The sequence below is a fragment of the Myotis brandtii genome, unplaced genomic scaffold (assembly GCF_000412655.1).
Source record: "Myotis brandtii unplaced genomic scaffold, ASM41265v1 scaffold266, whole genome shotgun sequence".
NCBI lineage: Eukaryota > Metazoa > Chordata > Mammalia > Chiroptera > Vespertilionidae > Myotis > Myotis brandtii.
In genome coordinates, this window is record NW_005360124.1 from 11,663,506 (window position 1) to 11,679,006 (window position 15,501).

At 39.9% G+C, this 15,501-nt stretch overlaps 1 protein-coding gene across 9 annotated transcripts in view; it reads left to right on the forward strand.

Moving 5' to 3' along the window:
- Positions 1-15,501, forward strand: part of TRPM3 (transient receptor potential cation channel, subfamily M, member 3) — a 700,716-nt gene that overhangs the window by 544,280 nt on the left and 140,935 nt on the right. For all 9 annotated transcript variants that reach the window (XM_014541293.1, XM_005868324.2, XM_014541287.1 and 6 more), the window contains one exon: positions 8,420-8,543. In XM_014541293.1, coding sequence (XP_014396779.1) covers positions 8,420-8,543 — 124 coding nt within the window. The remainder of the gene's footprint in view (positions 1-8,419; positions 8,544-15,501) is intronic.

Here is a 15,501-nt window from a genome sequence, read left to right on the forward strand (position 1 = left end):
TACCTTGGGATTCTAGAGTAGGTTTAAAAAATAGAACAAAAAAATGTGAACACAAAGAAGAAACACTCTATGAGTAGTTGTAAATGAATTTTATTGAACAGATTGTAGCATCAAAGTGTGTGCATTCTGCCCAATTATAGGCAGCTTCTCTTAGATCATTCTAACTGCCTTGCATTACTGAATGGGAGCCCGCAGGAAAAGCCCAGGTGAACAATTTCTCTAGGCTAGATACTAAAGCAAGATCAGAGGTACTGTTTCTCACAGGCCTTAGCTTACAGAGGCCCTTTGTATCTGAAGTTGATCCTTAGTAAAAAGTTGGACAAACCAGTTTACTCACCGCATCCCCTCTATTCGTCATTTTTGTGCGTTCCATTCACATGGTTCCCAACTTTCTAGTCAACTAGTGCTTTCTGAAAACCATCAACATTAGTTGGTTACAATTAAGCATGAGGTTAACATGAAGCATCACTTATCCGGAGTTGCTCTTAGGGCTTCTAATTGTTGAACAAAATATGTATTTTCCTTTTAATGAATTAAATGGAACTTTGGGCATCTGGTAAGCTAGGGGAGTAGTGATCCTTGAAATCACATGACTCAGTCTTCTCTCACATAAGACTTATAACATCCAGTTTCAGGAAAAAGACAGATGAAATCTCCACTTGTATCCAGTCATTTCAACAACAAATCACTAACTTTGTGTGACTACACTAAGTTGAACTATGTATTTAGGTTCATATAATTTATTTGCAGAGAGTCTTCCTCCTTGATTCTCTTGTCCTTAGACCCTACTCTGATGCTGTCAGCTGTAATATAATTTTTAGTAAGTTAGTTTACCTCTGTAGGCATCAGATTCTTCATCTGTAAAATGTTTGCTCTAAACTTGTATCATTCCTTTGTCCTAAAGTTCAAATCCCTCAGCAACATTTTTAGATTAATGCTTTCCCAAAAAAGTACAGATCCCAAAAATATCAAGAGCCGATATGTTATATTGCTAGTGATGGGATGCTATTGCACGACTTTAAGAAGGATGTGATAGAATCATGTTTGCTTTGTAGAAGCACAATTTCATCAACCCGATGGAAAATGGATTAGAGGGGGATAAAGAACAAACCAATTAGTGGTATGTTGGTACCACCTGGGTAAGATGTGACGAAGGCCCAAACCAAGGTATATCGAGAATAAGATTGAGTGGAACAGTACTTTAGAAACTCAGATTTCTCAGTTAGTTTGTGGAAGGTGCTGTTGTTTTTCCTCTCCAAACAGATCCCAACGTGAGATGAGGACACCAAGAAAACACCCCGCTGTTTTTGCAGGTGACAGCAGGGACACATTACATGTTAATCCAAGCATGACACATTTTACAGATGTCCCTTACATATAGCACTCAACAGAGACAAGGTCTGATAGTATCCATGGAGAAAAGGGTCCAGCCAGGTGCCCAAGGCCTAAAAGAAACACCTCGTATGTAGTAGGTACTGAATAAATGTAAATAGGCCACTGAATCAAAAGAAAACATTTGCAGGTCCTATGCTTTGAGCAAGTAATAACGTTTTGAAAATATTTGTCAGTGATTAGACTCATTTTAAAGAAAAATTGTGGTTCTCATTCTAATCATCTGTTAAAAGATGGAATTTAAAGTAAAAAGTTGAGGCTCTTTATGCTTAAATGTGGAAAAAATCAATGCTTTACAACGTCTCATCTGAACAGAATCTCTTAACACATTGTATGCAGGAAACGTATTTATACGTTTTACGTATTTATATGTTCTACCAGTGTAGTAGAGTGCGGGATAAAAACTACCCGCAAACAATGTTAATGGAGTTGCTTGCCTCCAAGATGATCACCATTAATATATTCCTTCTCTCTATATATTTATGCTTCTCTCCGACGCTCTATCCACTGAGCCAAACCAGTTTCGGCATGAACAGAATCTCTTAATGGAGTTGCTTGCCTCCAAGATGATCACCGTTAATATATTCCTTCTCTCTATATATTTATGCTTCTCTTCCATCAAGAGATGGAGTCTATTCCTTCCCTCCTCTTGAATCTGGGCTGCTCTTAGTGACTTGATTAATTGAAAATAAGGGAGTGACATTTTGGGAATTCTGAAGTCAAGTCATAAAAAGCCCTGTTGTCTCTACCTGGGCCTCTTTGAAAACTCTTTCTTGGAATTCTCACTGAGAGAAGCCAACTGCCATGTAAGAAGTCTATCTATCCTGCCACCACCATTCCTCAGTTCCCTCGGCCATCCCAGGCCTGGGGCCACACTTGGAAGTAAAGAAGCCATATTGGATAGTCCAGCCCCAGGAGATGCCATGTGGAGAATTGAGGCCCCAGACATAGAGTCCCAGTTGAGCATTGATAGCCATCTTCAGTCATTCCATCTTCTCCAGCTTCTCCCTAGATATCATGGAGCAGAGATAAGTCATCCCTACTATGCTCAGCCTGAATTCCTGACCCTCAAAACCACCAAAACAATAAATACTGTTTTAGATCACTAAGTTTTGGGATGTCTTGCCAATTAAAAGATTATCAGAATATATGACATACAACTCTATGAGTTAATTGAGACTAGGACTGAATAGTCTTCATCTCTCTACTCCTAGCTTAGTTCCAGGCACATAGTAGGCACTCATATTGTTTGTTGAAAAAATAAATAGATGTGCAGATGTCCACATGGCGTGTTTGTAAGGTTCCTCTTTACAAATCTGCTTAGTGTCTCTATTTCTCAAATGTAAGAAAGAACTGGTGATCTCTCATCTCTCTGAAGTGGGGAAGTTATTTCTGCAGCCTGGACTGGGAGTGGCCTTGTACCATTGGGCTCCCCAGGTGAGCAGAGCACTGGTGATCCCAGGACAGAGCTCTGCATTGCACACAGAGGCCCCAGCTACTGGTCGTGCTACTTAATAAGAAGTGACTCTTTCCTACGGGACATTGAAAGACAGTGTTTTCATAATAATAAACGCTTACATAGGATTTTTCAGGCGCTTCTCTAATCCCTTTGCAATTATTAATTTATTTAATATTTACAAATCGATTCGATTAGTGCTATTATAATTCTCATTTTACATATATGAAAAATATAACACGGAAAGACTACATAACTTAGACAAGATTGCACAGCTAGCAAGTGACAGTTTAACTTTGGGAAGTTACTTATGGCCATGATATTTGGGAGGAAGTGGTAATTTTTACTGAAGATGGAAAAGAAGATTTTAAAAAATACCATTCTGCATTACCATAGGCAGGACATGTAATTTTTCTGTGTCTTTAGTGTTACATTTAGTAATTTGCTTTGGCTTCAAGAAAATAATAAAATTTCATTTTTCTTTAGAGTATTTGAAATTCCATGAGAAATGATGTCTTTTAAATACCAGGTTGATATTAGCAATCTTTTTTATCTACATAAATAAAATTTTATCATATTGTATCTGAATAAATTAGTAGAAGGTGTTTATGGAGGGCATTAGAAGGGCTTCTCTCCTCAAAAGCCATTAACCTAAGTCTAGCTCTTTGAGTCCCATTGAATTTTAAATGCATTTTCTAATTTTTTAATCTAGGAACAAAACTCTGTCATTGCAGGTAATTAAATTCATTCTGAGAAAAGTGTGTATATGCGGGTGGTATTGCATTCGAACAGAATACTAATAGCAAACAGTGGGAAATTTTGTTGGTTCCTCTGAGCATTGGATGAACCTTGACCTATTTCAAATAACTCTGCAATTCATCTAAAAAGCTCCAGGTCACAAGTACAGCATTTACATGGAAACATAAATGCCATAGTATAAAGATTTCCCTCACTTCAATGACTACACTTCCTAAATCAGAAAACCTTCCAATTTTAGGTATGCCAAAGATAGCATTGGTGTGTGGAGTCTCAGATTAACAGCTTCCATAAATAGGCAACCCTTTGTCAAAGACCCAGTTCTAGAACTAAAAATTTTACATAACACTATAACCATGTTTTGATGTCAAGAAATTTCCAATCACTATTTTAAAGCCATAAAAAGAAATCTAAAATGGGCTTATTTCTATTTTTGCTGACTATTAAATATCACAGTCCAGATTTTTAAATCATTCCACTGTTTGCAGGGGGGTGGGTGGGAGATAAAAATGGAAAAGGCTAGGAAAGCAATAATTTCAAGAAAGCAGGCTTCTCAATATCCTACAGAATATGGCCACAAAATAAGAAAGGGCTCTTGGGGAAGACAAGAAGCCTTTGTGCCAAACATAAGACATTGGTTCAGCACAGCAAACACTTGTGAAATTAGAAGCAAATGTAATCGTCAACATATTAAATGCCCTTTCCATCACCCTCATTTACCAGTCATTTGCTTATCTCCTCCAAACGCACCTGCTTTTCTTCAAATGTTCTCTTTATCACAAAAGGAAAACCAATTTCCTACAACAAATACACTTACATTTTTACCCTCAATGCAGATTATTAGGAAACTGAAAGACATATTGATGGGTTCCAATCAGGAAAAGCGGCACCATGGAGGGAAGGCTGAAATCAGTAGACTCGACTTCAAGCATTTGAGATGACCAAGCTATGTGACTTTGTACAAATCATTTAACCTCTTGAGCCACCGTTTCCTCTTCTGCAAAATGGAAAACCTGTTGACACAGGTTTTTATGAAGATAAAAAGAGATTATCACTGTAGCCCACTGTGTCATACACCATGATGTGCTATGAACATGTCAAATGTTATACAGGATCTTTTTCAAAACCATGTTATTAAACTCTTTAGATCAAAGGAATGAGACCTAATATCTGCTGTTTCTTTGTCAAAAGTGGGAGATTTGTAAGTGGTGAGAAGTTGTTAAAGGCAAAGAAGCTTCAAAAATGAGATTTTCCTCTTGATGCAATCAGGATGATGGAAAAAGAACTAAACCAGGAATAGCAGTTATTTAATGTTTAATGAGCATCTAGGTGCTTTATAAGGACCAAATCAACTTTGTTTCACCTAAAACCATCTCTGCTCCATCATTAATAGGCATCCCACACTTTGGAAAACAACCAACCGAAAGAATTCTTCTACTTCAAAAAACAGAATTCCATGGTTATTATTGCTAAGTCATTTATGCAAAACCACAGCTTTAGTCGGCTGCAAAACTGGACTAAAAGTATAAGATTCTTAGTGTCTTTCATATCTCCTAACCACTGAAACACACCATCAGCTTAGCTGTACGTTATGCCTCAATATTTACAAAATGACAGGCTGGATACAAGTAACAGATCCCTCAGACAGATAATGACCTCAGGGAACTGGGATTTATTGCAGATGGTTAGCAATGGGAAACAAATTTTGAGTTCTCAAAATTAAACACCTGCAGATGAATGATTGGATCTATCAAGTGACTAATCAGGAGAGTTTCTTCTGTTGTTAATTGTGTACAACATCTATGTACATTTGATATTGCAGAATTCTCTACCAGTGGTCGGCAAACTGCGGCTTGCGAGCCACATGCGGCTCTTTGGCCCCTTGAGTGTGGCTCTTCCTAAGCCTTAGGAGTACCCTAATTAAGTTAATAACAATGTACCTACCTATGTAGTTTAAGTTTAAAAAATTTGGCTCTCAAAAGAAATTTCAATCGTTGTACTGTTGATATTTGGCTCTGTTGACTAATGAGTTTGCCGACCACTGCTCTAGACCCTTCCACATGGGTTATTTGTCAAGTAGACACATGCCCAGGTATAAGTGCTCAGGACCTGACTCCTTAAAAAAAGTAATTGGCAACACAAATGTAATTATATCACTTTCCAACTTAAATCCTTCAATGGCTTCCCATTGCCAGAAAATAAAATCTGAGCTCTCTAACACTATGTCCAAAGTTCCCTGTTATCTTGCCCTTGCTCATCCCCTCTGCAGCCCCATCCTGTTCCACCTTTTCTTTTGCTCTCTATGCTCCAGGAATACTGACCTTCTTTTATTTTCTCTAAACTAGGCCTGTTCATGCTCTTTTGTCTGCCAAGAATGCTCTTGCCCAGACCCCATGATCACGCTAATGTTCATTCATTCCTCAAGTCTCAGATAAAGCAGCACTTCCTCAGAGGAATCTTCCTTGAACCCTCCAGATTAGATTATATTCAACTGTCACAAGCGGCTTCTTTTTACCACTGTCAATCACAGTTGAATTGCTGATTCATGTCTTTCTTCTCCACTGGTGTGAAGGCTGGAAGTGTATATATATCATCTGTCCCTGTAGCCCTGCATGCACCACAGTGTCTGGCACTAAATAGCCATTACTAAGGAATTGTTGAATGAATGAATAAATGGTTTCAGACTGGTCAACACCTAAGGCCACAGTGTCTTCCAACATAGTACACTTCAAAGGATCTAGTATCCCTTTTCAACCTTATCGGGACCATCCTCTTTTCCTAAATGTATATGTTCATGATATAAATCTTCCGAAGGGCAGAGGAGTAACCCATTCCACTACGGAGCTGAGTGACATTCAGGATCCTTGGTATAGATTCATCATGTCCTCATGCAGCCTCCTCGAAGATGGGCCATCATACTATCCAACCTACAGGGCCCAGGTAAATCCTCACACAATATTGGAGCAGAGCAGGCCGCTGATATGAAGATACTCTCAAGCTTCCCATCATGCTTGCTTTTAAGCAACACCATTTGTCATGCTTTTATGTTAAAGGAAATTTCATCATTTCCTGTTCAAGTAGCCACCATGACAAAGAGAGGCAGTGGTGTTGGGTGCTTGATGTAATAAAAGGCAGTGTGTGGTTGCCCTGGCCGGTGTGGCTCAGTTAGTTAAGCATCATCCCTTGCACCAAAAAGTCGCCAGTTTGATTCCCTGTCAGAACACATGCCTGGTTGTGGGCTCAATCACCAGTAGGGGATGTGCCGGAGGCAGCCAATTGATGTTTCTTTTCCTCTCTCTTTCTCTGTCTCCAAAATAAAATAAAAAAATGTTAAAGGCAATGTGGTGTCGTGGAAAGAGCACTAGACAAGGATTCAGAAGACCTCGGTTCTGGTTCTGGCTCTGCCATGTATTTGCTGAGTGACCTTAAGCATCTGGCTCTCTGTGAATAAAATGTCCTTCCCTTTTAAATTGTATAAATATTTTGGCTATAGGGTTCTTGTAAGCATCAAATGAGATAATTATATTTTACTATCGTACGTAGGAATTGCTGATACTTCAGTGATAAAAAGTTGTAAACTTTAAAATGCTAGGCAAATTATGGTTATTTTGTCACTGGTCTTAAGAACAGTTTGATCTTCCTCATTTTGGACAGTATCTGTTAACAATAAAGTGAATTTTTATTCCCTGCCATTTGATCGCTGGTAGAAATAGCCCAGTTCTCATAAGGCTAGTAAGAAGAGTTAAAGTTAGTTATGATTGCTCCATGTTTAAGAGATCATGGAGGATTGATTGGATATGATGCACCTCCTGCTTGCATTAATTCTCCTATAGTATAAAAACTGTCTTTTAATAAAGTAGTCAATATAATACCTCCATATGGGTCAGGCCCTTGTTGACTATAACACAGCAAAATCTCAACATAAATAATGATGATGTGAATCATAGGCCAGATAAGCTACCGCCTACATGAAATAATTTTTTTTTAAAGTAAGTTCTGTTTATCCTGATTGATGCTCAAAAAAACCATTACTGAGATATGACCTTTTTTTCACAATTAGAGATGAAGTTAAAATTTAAATGTTTAGATAAGCAATACAGCAAAATTTTACGAAGATGCTAATGATTGATTGAAAACATTTTTTATTACAACACTTGAGGATGAGGGTATTAAACACGTGCCATATAAAAGAAAGAAGAACTAAATCTTCCGATACTTTGCTCTTTTAGGTTCTGAGACATTAAAATGAATTTGTTTTTAAATGCATGGTGGGTTTTCTTTTAGTTATCCCATTCAAAATAACTGTTGTGAGCCCTAACCGGTTTGTCTCAGTGGATAGAGCGTCAGCCTGCGGACTCAAGGGTCCCAGGTTCGATCCCGGTCAAGGGCATGTACCTTGGTTGCGGATACATCCCCAGTAGGGAGTGTGCAGGAGGCAGCTGATTGATGTTAGATCATGTGGTATTTTTCTTTCATGACTGGCTTATTTCACTTAGCATAATGCTCTCCAGTTCCATCCATGCTGTGGCAAATGGTAAGAATTCCTTATTTTTTACAGCAGCGTAGTATTCCATTGTGTAGATGTACCACAGTTTTCTAATCCATTCATCTGTTGATGGGCACTTAGGCTGTTTCACGGTGGGTTTTCTTTTAATTATCCCATTCAAAATAACTGTTGTGAGAAGCATACCGGAAGAGGAAACTCCTCTCTAAAGGAAGTTGTCATAATACTTTCCTACGTTCTATAATGTCTCTCAGCAATATGTACTGAATAGGAGCTGGGTTCACCTGTTTGGGCGCTGGTTTTAATTGCAGACTTATCAATGAATCTTTGCGGGACCAGCTGCTGGTGACCATCCAGAAGACCTTCACGTACACTCGAACGCAAGCGCAGCATCTGTTCATCGTCCTCATGGAGTGCATGAAGAAGAAGGAACTGGTATGTAAGCAGTGTCCCGTGAGTGGCAGAGCCCTCTCCACAGCCCCTCTGTCTGTTTCACTGTTTTCTTGAATCACACACTGTTTCCCCCTCCCCTGAGGCCCCATTGGCTTCTGTAGTTTCCTCCCCTCAGTAGCTAAGACACTGCTTTTCCTGCCCTGATTTAACGTGAGACAGGGTTTTAGAATCAGTTCCTATTGAAGCTCACCCAAATGCTTCTGACTGCCTCCACCAAATGAGTAGACGAGATGAAACAGGTCACCTCCTGGGAAATGCTCCAGTGAATCCTCTCTGAGGTTTGGGGTTTCGCTGTGCTTGTGAGTCGGGAAGCACTGATGTGCTTGTTGTCAAGTAACTTAGTGACACAGGGTCCAGGCTACTACCCTAAGCTACACGGGGAGAAAACGGAGGAATGTACCCAAGGAATGGTGGACATTTCTGGCGTTTCTGAAATGTCCTCCAATAGCTACTGAAACATTTCCTGCATCTGGACAAAGTGCCTTACAGAATGTGAGTAACACAGAAATCATCTGCGAGGGTGAACAGGAATAAAAAGGGCTAACATGCAATGAGCCCATGCAATGTGCCAGGCAGGATGCTCCATCTTCACATGTACTAACTCCTGCGATGTTTGCTACTATCCCAATGAGAGAGGTACGGTTATTGTTTTTACTGGACAGATGACGATTGATAAGTAAATGAGGAACTAGGGCTCAAAACCAGTGGCGTTTAATGTCTGTTGGAAATATCTTTATTCTGAAATTGTCTCACTGAGGCCAGTGTAGTGAACCCACCCACTCGGTACATTCTCCAGAAGCCTGGGCAGGCAGGGGCTATTCTCAAAGGGCACTGGAGCCCACCTGCTCACAGGGGAGGTAAAGGAGCAGTTTAAACCCAGCCAGTGGTCTCACTCAGGTTTTAGATGATCTCAAGTCTGCGTGCGAATCCTGGAAGGATTGCCTCTGGGGACACTTGGGGAGCACTTCATCTCCAGAGGGGCACCAGGGCCAGACCCTAAAAGACTCAACCACAGGGTGATAGGAGAGGAGCCGGCGCTAACTACCTTCAGACTGTGAGCTCCTTGAGGCCTGGGCCGGAACTGCCTGCTTCACCATGGTGTGCCTACGCCTGTCCCCGCCGCACAGAGAAGCCAGGGTGCAGATGGGGTTCACAGTCATGACCGCTGAGCCTCTATCCACCCGGGAGTGTCCCTGGTATTCTCCCACCAAGAAGGCAGTGAGCTCACAGCTGTTCAGCTCACTGCTTCCTCTGCTCCCGCAGAGACACAAGCAGCCCTGAGCTTCCACATGCTACACTGTGGATTTTCTCCTGACTGAGCACCAATGATTTCCCAATGCTGACTGAGGAACTTTCTCAGAACTATATCTTTCAGCAGTCCTGCAAATTTCCTAGAAAAGCATTAGGATTAAAATTCTAGGAACCAGTTGGAAGTCATAAAACCAAAATGAGGCTGAATGTGCTTCTCTGGGTATTTCATAGGACTGTCCCCTGGGATTCTGCCTGATAATCGTCATGTCACTTAATCATGGCTCCTGCAGAAAAGGTCAACGGCCTTTTAATGTGAGATCTTTATTGCAAGATATATGGGGCACCCCTAGCTGTCGGGTAGGGCAATGTGATCTTAAGAAGAAATGAATTGTCCTTATCTCCACATCTGGGCAGAAAGCAGTTAGAATTTTAAAATCATAAATGGAGTTATAATAATTTCAATTTTTGAGGGACAATTTATGTGCATGGACAGTACTAGGTGCTTGATAAAGGAGGTAGGCATTACTTTTCCCTGGAGAGAATAGGAGGTTGCCTGAGGCCGGGCGAGGTGCAGGATGTGTGCACCGCAGGCAGGGGGCGCTGCACTAGGACTGCCTTGCTCCAGAGCCCACCACGCTGCACAGTGAGCACACAGAACAAGGAACGTTGCATGGTGGGGTTTCTCCTGGCTTTTATCTCCTTCGAGTTTCTTTTGATTCCCTTTGCAAACTAAATGGAACATAATATTCTGAGGTCAATCTAACCATTGCCAAGTTCAGCTAAGGGATTTGTTTCTGGAGCAAATCTGATATCTTTCTCATCCCAGCATCCTAGTAACGGGTAATGAAGAACTGCACTATGAATGTATATGTAGCTAGTAAAACACGGCCTCTGGGCTGTGTGGCCTCGTGGAAAATATGCATCAATGAGTGTTTTGTGTGAATGCTTTCTATTCCATATCGTCCTTGACAAAATTCACTTATCTGCTTATTTCCCACTTTGGGTCAAAACAACATCTCAAAACCTGTTGCCTTCTGAGAACATATATCCCCCTAGAAACCAACCTGTGAGCTAAGTCCCATCATTGTTATCAAGGAAAAAATAAAATTCAAAGAGATTAAAACTATCCACAGCAGCATATTAATTAGAGGGGTGGGGATGTAAGGGATAAGAAGAAGGGGGTAGAGAGACACTCTTCTTCCCTCCCCAGAGTTACTTTCTCATGGATTCGATGATACGTACTAGACTCTCTAGATTCACTATTTCCTCACCTTTTCCCTTACAGTTCATTTTGTCTTTCCATTGCTAGTTCCTCTTCTTTCTCTCTATTCTATAAACAGATATTCATCAAATATCAATATTGGCTCTTTCCCCTTTCATTCACTATTCTGACTTCAGTTATCATTTTGAGACAACTCTCAAATGCAAATACCTAGCCTTGTCTTCCTCCAAGCTCCTGCATTTCTGAATTCCACATATATCAAGTTTAGAACACTGTTCTCTCTAACACAATGTCTATGAAGAAATAGAAATTTTCTTTGCAGTAGATGCTGGATTGTACCTAGCTACTTTTAAGTTTATTTGACTATCATCTTAACATTAATAAAGTCCAAACATTTTAAATGAGAACGTGGAAAGAGAATACAGAAAAAGTATTGCTCCATTAAAAATGTTTTTCTTATTAGTTCTCAATTCACAGTGGGTTACAGATTAAGTTTTGGAAGTTCTGAAACTTTTTTAGATGATTAGATTATCACCATTCCAAGAATAAACATGCTGCAGGCTTTGAAGTCAGTTTAATACATAACAATGAACAAGTTTTTGAATCTCTAGAGGCCTTTGTTTTGTCTTCAAGAAAGTTGAGGTAATAATTGTATTTATATTATTGGGTTAATTATAAGAATCAAATGAGTTAACATATGCAAAGAACATAGAAAGCACTCAATAAATACTTTTATTTTAACAATGATGATGATGATGTCTATGTAGCACCTTCTGTTTACCAAAGATTATGTTATGTCCTCTTCTTTGATACCACAACCATCCCTGCTAACATCAGTATTAGTATCACTATTTTATAGAGGAAAATCAAGACTCAAGACTTAAGTGACAAACGCATGGTCAAGTGGCTAGTTAGTAGCAACCACGTAACTTGAACCAAGAGCATCTTTCTGCAAGTCCTGGGCTCTTTTTTTCATATTTCAGCTGATTCCATATTCTAAATATTAGGTATGACCAAGTTTAAAATGAATTTAGTAGAAACCCATTTTCTCTCTCATCCCTGGAATAATCTGAACAAGTATTCATTAGACTCTGAGGTCCCTGGAGAAAAAAAAGAATACATTGTCAGTTGCTTTTCCTGGAATGCCCTCTGCCCCAATGTAGCAGTCATTATGTTTCTGCAAGGACAGTGTAAGCACAATGTCCAGGTCACTTAATATTTCTACATCAAGGGAAAACTAATCTTTCCAGCATAATATTTAACTAGGCTAACTATAAGCCCAAAATTAGACATCAACTCATGTCCTCACAAAAATAATCATTGAAATAAAAAAGGAATTTAAAAGAAATGTCATTTATACAATTGCTTGCCACGACAGCTAATATTAATAATAACACCTTTCATTTTATGATTAGAGGCCCGATGTATGAAATTCGTGCAAGAGTAGGCCTTTGCAGCCACAGCAGCTGCCTCGATTTCTCCCTTGCAGCTGGGGCGGCTGCCTTGATCCGCAGTTGCAGCCCTGGCTTCGTCTGGAAGGTCGTCTAGAAGGTCATCCAGAAGGATGTCTGGACGGCTGTTCAGTCAATTTGCATATTATGCTTTTATTATTAAAGATGTACTAGAGGCCCGGTGTACGGATTCATGTATGAGTGGGGTCCCTCGGTCTGGCCGGCAATCGGGCTGATCGGGGGCATCTTGCCCAGTCCCGATCGGGGCCAGCTGACTGGGGGGAGGGACTGTGGGAGGTTGGCTGGCCAGGGGAGGAGGGGCCGCAGGAGGTTGGCTGTGGGAGTGCACTTACCATGAGGGGGCAACTCCTGCATTGAGTGTCTGTCCCCTGGTGGTCAGAGCAAGTCATAACTACCGGCCAGTCGTCCAGTCATAATGGTTGCTTAGGCTTTTCTGTATAGAGATAAAGTATTATAAGGTATTATAACTCCTTATATGGACAGAGTTCTGTTGCATTCCTTGTGCCACTTGAACTGCAAACAATGGGGCAAGAATTACATCTATTTCTCTGCTAACCAGAAAAATTAAACAAATTGGAGAAGACCAGAGAACTATACAGAAAATGCCCATTTGATTTTCAACTTCACTATCCAGATGTCAGATTCTCTCTCAAGATCAACAAAACTGCATAAAATTTCAATGCCCCTGACCTTTTTCAGCCATAACCAGTAGATTAAAAAATAGAAAAATATAGAAAGTACTGTACTATCTTTTTTGGGGGGAAAATAAATAAAAATAATACAATAACCAAAATATAATAATACACAAAAACTAACATATTATTGTATTGTATTCACTTTAAGATCTTACTTATTATATAATTTACATGACAATTGTTTTGAGTTCCAACTCTAAGAAGATATCCCTACATACTGGGGTGATTCCACACTGTATTCCCACTCTGCCTCTTGAATCCATGGTCTTACCATGACCATCTAAACCATTGGTCTTTGCTTGGTCTCACAGCCCCCATCCTCTCCATTGTAACTAACCAACAACTGCTGTATGACTCCTTTTAAGGAGCAGCTCTCATAATGAAACCCCTCTTACCCTCACTAGTGTTTCCCAAAGTGAAAAATGCTAATTGCAAATGAGATCGTTTCAGGTGAAATGCAAATTAATATTTTTAAGAGGTGTTTTTTATTTTCATATATAGATAAAATAAATAATTACAATAACATAAAACCATGGGTATTAAACCTAAATAAATACAAATTTTAAAGGAAATTCTGGAGAAAAAATATAACTGTAGTGTTGATATATAAATATAGCAAAAAGATGAAGATTGTACAAAAATGGCCTTCAGAATGATGTTTCAGTTCCTTAGCCTGGCATTAGAGACCCTCTGTGATCCAGATCTAGCCTGCCAGTTACTAGGACTACTACCCTGATCTTATACTCTAGTCTAACCAAATCTAATTTTCCTTGAGGAAAAATCTATGCCTCATATTTTTCTTTATTTTGTGCAAGCTCTTGAACCCTTTCTCCAATGTTAAATGCACTAGAATTGAATCTCCACCTCTATCCTACAGCCTATTCCCAAATATGAATTTTTCTATTCCAAATAGGAATATTCAGGCTAGTGTTTTCCCTGGATTCCGGAGAGCACAAATTCTTAGCCTAGTGTTTGAGAACAATTAGAAGTCTTTAGAGAGTTCTGCAAACCCTTAAAAATATATGCAAGATTTTGTGAACATAAGCATATTATGGGAAGAATGCATTCAATTCTTAGATTCCCCAAGGTATGAATAACTCATAGTTAAGAACCATTGTGTTAGAGGTCACTCCATGGCAGCAACTAAGTTAAACTCATAGGAGCCATATACATCGTTTTACATTCCTTCTAGTTTCTCAGAGACACCACATCTGGATACATATTTAACTTCTGAGCAGTTTTTAAATATGCAAACCTCCCTGTTTCTCATTAGCAGTTTTTATGCAGGTAATCCCTCACATGCTAAATAGTCAGTCATGTATTTCATGAAGTCATCAGCTTATGAACAGGCTATGAGCCAAGGATCGATCCCAGAATCAATTTTCTCATAAAGCAATATAAATAATTTAGCAAAATTCTGCTTTGCTATAGAAAGTCTGCGAACAAGAAACCCAGAAATGCAGTAGGAAAGGAGAAAAAGGTTATCATCCCTTTCTTTGGGACAGACTGACCCTAGACAAGGTTGTTCATATATTAACATTTGAATAACTGCTCCCTCCTTCTCTGCAGCATTGCCCCCAGAAACACCCCAAAACCCTCTTTAGCATCCTAATAGGACTCCCCCCCCACCCCGTCTTCTCCCTCCAGCATTACCCATCTCTCACCTCCTACAATTAATCCCATGCCCTCCCTGAAGAGGAGCTGGTCTGGGAACCTGGAGGCCAGTAGTGTTATTGAATTCACATTCATGTACATGGGACTGATAGCTCATTGACCTCCATGACATACTTGAACTTCCAATAGAGAACACATGCTGACCCAAAGGAATGATCAATTGGGGGACTTTTAGGAAGTCTAACAACTGAAGGGGAAATACAGGTGGGAAGGGTGAGGATGGGGTCGGCTACCACTTGAATTTTGTTTAGAAATCTCTTTCCCATGTCAACTCTCACACTCAAATTATTTCCAACTCTGCCTCCTACAGCATCTTCATGATGGGTAAAGGCAAGGAGAAGAGAATGCTGAACATTGCACACACTGGGCTACCCTTTCTCTGTTTTAAATGTATCTTAGTTCCCTAACCCTTCCCCAGTAATAGTTCTTTGACTAAGGTTGTAGGACTAAAGTTTGAAAATCACTGCTCCAAAATAGATGTTTCCCATCTTATCCCCTTCCTCCACTCCTGATTCCACAACATGTACTCAAACCTGTTCAGCTTTGTTGTGTTTTTGACCCATAGTGTTTGCAGAAGGAAGCGGGGTGGAGAGTTGAGGGGGCAAATAAATGGGAAGGAGCTGTCA